Genomic DNA, 6,917 nt, shown 5'->3' with positions numbered 1-6,917 from the left:
ATATATATATATATATATATGTATATATATATACATATATATATATAAATAAAAACGTGTTTTAATCCCTTCCCACACTCTTGAAATATTCTAAACAATGTTTCTAACTCTAAACGCTCTAAAAGAGCACAGACTGTCATGATTTCAGCTCCCTGACTCCGCTGCTCTTTGCCACCTGCAAGCGCTCTTGGCCACGCCCACTTCTCAGCTCTGCACAGAGAACAGCTGATCAGCTGCAGCAGGAAGTTTATCCTGCAGTATGGGCTGCACAAAGGGGCAGCAGGTGCTAAATAATTTGAAATAATGTATTTTAAATAAACTTCCATGTCGATACTGCGGCTCATCAATCAATCAGCTAATTGTGTGAAATGTCCAATCTTATTTTGAAAAACTGCAAATGAGCGAGTCCGCGTAAGTCGAACCGCGAAGTAGTGAGAGACTACTATAATCGTTACAGTGATTAAAACAATATAACACAGAAAATAATCACTAAAATGTATTTTCCAACCAGTTTGTGCAGAAAAAGTGACAGTAAAACTGGAAGAAAACCAAAAGACTTGGTTCAGGAGAGAGAACAGAACAGTTACAGAGTGAGTCTGTCAATCAGCTTTAAAACTGTGGGAAATGAATAACACAAAATTAATTCTGGGGCGTTGATCAAGAGCAAAGTGGACGAGAGATACCAGAGAGGCTGATGGTCAGCTCCGTACAGACCTCACACCAGTTTCAACCACTTCAACCACAATCTTACCTTCAATTTATCAGAACAACATCCAGAATCTCATCTCTTTATTGACACTTTGTGCAATCTGCATCAATGGATAATAATCTTCTTGCTGTTTTAGTTTTCTGCCATCAGCCTTCCATTTACTGGAATTTACTGTTTAGTCCCAGCAGTTTTCAGGAAATGTACATTTTTAATGGAATAAGGTCTGATGATAAAGGTTACAAACTGCTTTTTTAGGTTCATCTCGCTCTGGAAGACGTGCTGCTAACTAAGCTAAGAAAAAGATATGAGTTCACAGTTAAAAACTATGTGATGTGTTCAATAAAAAATGTCAGGTTATAGTGTATTTTATAATGCATACATGCAAAAGTAACCCTGTACTTTAAGAATTTAGTACTTTTCTTGCGTTCTCTCCAATAATTTGAGTCGCTTGTAAAACCTTGAAAAAGGCACGACTGTCATCATCTTAATTTTAATGAAACATTTCTGTTGTAAAGGAACGGATACAATATTTCTAACAGTTTAAATTTTATAAGGATGTATTTGAAAAACAAGCTTTGATGAACCTCATGAAATAAACTAAAATAATCGACTAAATGTTAATTACGGCCTCAGTTAGTTTTGAAAACCAGCAAACTTCTGTTCTATAAAAAGTTGTCTAAAATGCTACAAAAGTGTTTATAAATTTAAGCATTTTTATGAAAAACATACAAAAAAAGAGAAAACTGGGTCCCAGAACACATTTAATATAATATATTTGTGATAAAGTTTTAGGTAATCGTGTGTTGACATACGCTTTATGCTTCTGCCAGGAGAAAGAGATAAATACTTATTTAATTACTATAATTAATATTATTACTATAATATAAAGTCTTTATTGACCATCGCAAAAGAACTGGAGGTCAATTAAAATGAAAGGTCTAGCATTTTAAGATCTAAAAACATATGTTGAAGCCGCGTTTTGTTAAGTTTTAAACAAAAATCTCAAACAATCCATGAGTGCTCAGAGTATGTGTTGGGGGTGACTCTCAGCTACTCAAACACCAAATTTGAGCTCGATATTTTTAAAACCTACAGTGTTATAGCAATTTTTGTGCTTGCGGAAGTCGACTAGACGTGGCTGCCATCTTGAATCAGCTTGTCTCCTAAAGTTAATCAGCTGTAGAGGTCCATCCAGTGATTACTTCCTGGGTGTTTTATTAAAGTCCGCCAAGTGGTCCATGAGATATTTTGCTAACAGACAGAAAACTACACATCAATAAATGCATCTTGTGTAGTTCAATAATAAAACAAGAATTGGACGCTGTAGTAAAAGTTGGTTTGACGTCAGCTGCTGAAGCATCATGATGTGCCCTTCAGGTTTAATTTAGCTACAATGTTGACAAGCTATGCAGCCAAACATGTGGCTGTTTTTAGCTGCATGCCTTAAGGAGTGATTAATGGGAAAGATCAGAAGCTTCGCTGGAAATATTCAGACTTGGGGTTCGAGTGAACAAAGCTTCAGTGAGGTGAAAGTCAGAAATAACAAAAGCAGCAGATTCTTCATCACAAGCAGCGTTCTGCCTCCGTGGAGCAACAACTCTCTGCACCGTGTCCTTGGAGCAGATCTGTCCGTCAACTTGTTGTCAGCGTGCGAGCTGAGTGTAAAGCGTCGACTCACAGATCGACTGCCGCATATCGGCTTATATTAGGTTTGATCCAAACTGGCTCTGCTCCCAGAAACATCAGCTGTTGCCGTCGTTCGCTGAATCAGAACGAAAGCGGCATGCGTCACTTCTCCTGTGAGCAACCAGGCCCTTCTTCACTTTTTCAAATAACGCTCCACAAAAACTAGAAAGAAAAAAAAAAAGCATCTGCAGATTCAGCCTCTCTAAACCCAGATGAAAAATCATGTAGCTAAAAAACAGATCATCCCATCAGCTGAAGTTTCCAGGAGCATGAGGTTAGCTGCTCTCTTGCTCAAGGCTCTTCAGGCCAAGAGAAACAAGCATGGCAGCAGAAGTGTCCAAGTTTAGAGTTTGTTGAGTTTAGAGCTGAGCTCCGCTGGGAAAACTCCTTTTTTTTTTCTTTTGGGTTGAACTCTCAACTTCATTTTCCACTCCTGAGAGCCAGTCACATCTTCAAGCCTCATCCCTAAAGCTTCTCGTGGAAAGATGGAAAAAGAAAACAGACCGTTTTGTAGCTTCCACGCAGCGTTTGTTTTCTTGCTCGTGTCGACTGTCCTCATGGCTCCAGGTGCATTCCCTCAACGGAAAACACCAAAAAGAGGGAGGTAATCAGAACCGGTGTCAATCCAAAGCTCTGCGTCCCGGTTGACTTTTGTCTGCTGGACCACGATGACAGTGAGAAATGCTTCTTGGCTTGCAGCAGTGGGACAAAATCCTCCTCTCTGAAAACACCTGGACCACCCAGACAAGCGTGCTCCGCAGTCGAAGGGTCTCGTTTTAAGTTTGCTAGCTACAAACACAAGGACATGAAACATGCGATCCTAATCAGTTTTGCCAGAAAGTAGAGGATCAGCTGTAAAACTCACTTGAAGCTACTGCAAACTTCTACATCATGCAACCCTACAAGGAATTACATAAAGGAATGCCTTTTGAGTTAAAAAAAAAATCGCCTAATGTGGAGAAATAATGAGATTATAGCCATTTTGGCTATAAATGTGACATGTCAGCTCAGAGTGTGTGTTAAGAATCACTCTCAGCTACTACCAAATCAAATTGTAGCTCAATACCTGTAAAGCTGACTGAGCTATGGCCTTTGTTGTGTTAGCCACTGTTGATTAGCTGTAGCAGCCATCTTGAATTGGATGGACACTAAACAATAATCAATTGTATTGGCTCCAAAAGTTAATGAGTTGTAGCTGCACCATCCAATGATTAGTCCTTGAAAGATGCATGAAAGCCTATCCAGTGGTTTGTGAGATTTTTTGCTAACAGACACAGGCAACGTTGACTCTAATAGTTAATTTTTTTTTTTTTTTTTTAGCTTAAAGGCTTGCACAAACTTTTAGAGCGCAGAATATGTTTTGGGCTACCAAAACACTGAATTTTAGGTAAATATCTGTAAAATTAGGTGAACTGTAGAATTATATCTGCGTTTGTGTGTTTTTTTTTTTTTTATTCGTTGGGACAAAAACACGGGTCTCCTGTCTTCACCTTTGGATTTTAGAGTGATTTAATTTGATTTCTCTCATTTTAAGGTTTACCCTGAAGCTAACACCAGGGGAACCTGACTGAGTAAGAGAGGCGCTCGGTGTTTTTAAACCAGAATTATTATCTAACACCGAAGAGGTGATGATATAACGGTGATGAAGAGGATGACGAGGATTGCTGTTGGTCGCAGATGCGCTGGCACGCTGACACATGAGAGTGTGATTTCTGAATAAGCACATTCTGTTGAGAGACGGTCAAAGAGCCTGTTTTGACATTTTCATGTGTCTGTTTAATTTGTTGCCATAGCGACGCTGATGACTGAACCCCCGAGTCTCCCAAACAGCTAAAAGTGCACATTCGGCTGTCTGTATCGTGTCCCGTGTGTCATGCGTCTCACCAGTTTTCCCATGCAGCGCTGCTGCCCGACGCCGTTCTCACACTTGTGGTGCAGGCTCATCTTGCAGGCTTTGCAGCGTAGGCCGTGCTTCGCCGTGTTTCCCGCCAGGAACACCACGTGCTTGGCTGTCGTGCCTGATAAACAAACAGGGGGTGAGGGAACAAAAAGGAGAGGGGAAAACCAGATCAGATCCTTCGTGTCGGAGGCTGTGGTCTAATTGGCGCTAATCAGCAAACCACAAGCAAAAAGGCAGAGGAAATGGAAAGCATTTATCCCAGTGCTGTGTCATTCCTGGAATCATTAAGGCTGCACTTCTTCCCCAGCAAGACCTTTTTCTAACAGTTTTCAGGATGTACGGCCAAGAAACTGTGAAAGATACGTGGAGCATATTAACGAGGGCAAATTAGACTAAATCAAGTCATAATATATGAAACCATTTAATAGATGGTGGCTGAGCTGATGCTTCATCTCTGCTGTCAGAGTGACGCTCATTCTCTCTTATTAATAAATGACTCACATTAGAAGAAATGAATGAAGATTAATCGTACTAATTTGTGAGCCAGTGTTGTGCTGAACACCAGCTTTGTGTGTGTCTGTGTGTAAATGTGCACACAGGCCAGAGGACGAGACAGAGACTTCTCTGCAAAAACAAGTGTGAACGCTGAGAGCTAAATCTCTGCTGGAATTTCTTGAAGAGGCTAAAACTGAGTTGGTAAAACTAGCAGAGCAGAACAATGATTGGCAAGAACGAATCTAAATGTTTAAGTGACCAAAACTGTAGCTATAAATGCTTAAATTAGCTACATAGGGGCTAAATTATGAACATAGAAGCTGAAGCCTAAAATAAGAAAAACAGGGACTAAAAGTTAAATTTAACAAAACCACAGCTAAAAGCCACATAGCTCAAAGCTAAAATTAGCACAATGGTGCATAAAAGCTCAAATAAGCACTTTGCAAAAAGCTAAACGTTGATAAACTGGGGCTAGAGACTAAAATTAGGACAACCTTAGCTAAAAGCAACAAAATAGTAGATAGAAGCTAAAATTACCAGAATGGTAACTAAATCTAAAGGTAGCAAAGCTGTAACTAAAACAGCAGAGCATGTAGCTAAAAGTTGTGGCTAAAACAGTAGAATTGTAGCTAAATACGGTAACTAAAAGCTAAGAGTTGTAAAACTAAAATGAATGCTAAACGTAACAAAATGGTAACAAAAAGCAACATTTCGCAGAATAGTAACAAAATGGTAAAAAAGCTAACTTAAAGCAAACTAAATGCTAAATGCACCTAAACTGCTGCTATAAGCCCAAAGGTAGCTAAAAGCTAAAAGATGCAGAACCAAAGCTGAAATAGTAAAAGAATAGCTAAAAGCTAAAACTAGCATAACATGAATAGAGCAGGTTTGTTGGAGTAGATTTCAAAGCAAACCAGTTTTTGAAGGACTTGAAAAGATCTCAGTACATCTTTAGGATAGTTTTTATGTACAAGTATGCAAAGGATGCAAAAGTAGTCTGTTCAAAACAAAAACGTACAAAGTATCTATAAATTATAAAACACCAGTGACTCCACATTCCCACTATGAGGACACAGTTCAGTTCTCGGTGAAGTCTTGTTTTAATGGAGCACACACGGCAGCAGGAGACTTGATTCCTGGAGGTCAGTCCTGACTCAGGACCACCAGGCTGCTGTGAAGCCAGAACCAATGCAGCTAAAGATCAGAGAAGAATACACTGATGTAATGAAGGAGGTTCAGTCAGGCAAGTTGTCTAATGGACATTTTAGCACCTGGTTCTGGGTGCAGGTTGCCAAATTAAATGGACAAGAGGGCTGCTGGGAAAACATATTTTGTGGACTGGTGACGGGAACAGAGAACACACAGAAAGAAGTCGACAGATCAACTTTCCATCATTAGCCACAGTATTCCCAAGAAGCAGCCGCGTCTTTTAGAGCTATTTAAACTTGTCCCAGTGTGGTATTAGTTGTAGTCTGGTAATCCATGGGCGTGTGCCCTGATCAGGCGTGCACACTCTCCATGCATGCGTGAAAATGTAGCGCTGGGAAGGGACTATTGATCGGCTTCACTGGGAAAAAGCAGGGAAAGTGAGTAGAACCTGAAACTGATGGTTGGTGGACGCAGGAACTGGCCGAAAGCTGGGATCACTGGTCAAACACAGATCACCACAACAACCTCCGAGGCACTGAAGCAACGTGCACATCAACTCTTAGGTTTAATTCAGATCAAGCAATCTGGTTCGTTAACGAGCGCCTCGTGTTTCGTACCTTTCAGATCAGCTACTAAGACAAACCTTCGACTCTGGGTTTGTTTCTGTGGATACTTAGAGACAGGAAGTAAAATGCTGTTAATTGGCTTGTTTCATTAGATTGGTTCAGACTTGTGACACCTCAGTGATTAAACAGGCAAGAGGTAGAAACTAAAACGTCCATTGTTCTCCTTATACTGAAAAGCCAGCAAATAAAAAAAAGATACATAAAGGTTGACATTTGTTTATAATTAATATTATTTTAGTGTGATTAAGTTCTTGAGCTCAAATAAACACGTCCACACTCTGCAAGCTTCCACACACCATGTGTGAAGGTGCCACATTGTCTGGGTTCATGGGAATTTACCGTACTTGCTGCC

The 6,917-nt window shown here is 40.0% G+C and overlaps 1 protein-coding gene across 1 annotated transcript in view; it reads right to left on the bottom strand.

Annotated features, from left to right (window-relative positions):
• stac (SH3 and cysteine rich domain) overlaps positions 1–6,917 on the bottom strand; it is a 28,442-nt gene that overhangs the window by 14,694 nt on the left and 6,831 nt on the right. The window contains exon 4 of the mRNA XM_037695327.1: positions 4,280–4,413. Coding sequence (XP_037551255.1) covers positions 4,280–4,413 — 134 coding nt within the window. The remainder of the gene's footprint in view (positions 1–4,279; positions 4,414–6,917) is intronic.

The sequence above is a fragment of the Nematolebias whitei genome, chromosome 21 (genome assembly GCF_014905685.2).
Source record: "Nematolebias whitei isolate Nwh7 chromosome 21, NemWhi1, whole genome shotgun sequence".
In the NCBI taxonomy this organism is placed as follows: Eukaryota; Metazoa; Chordata; class Actinopteri; order Cyprinodontiformes; family Rivulidae; genus Nematolebias; species Nematolebias whitei.
Note: the sequence above shows the minus strand (reverse complement) of the source record. Positions and strands in the feature narration are given on the sequence as shown.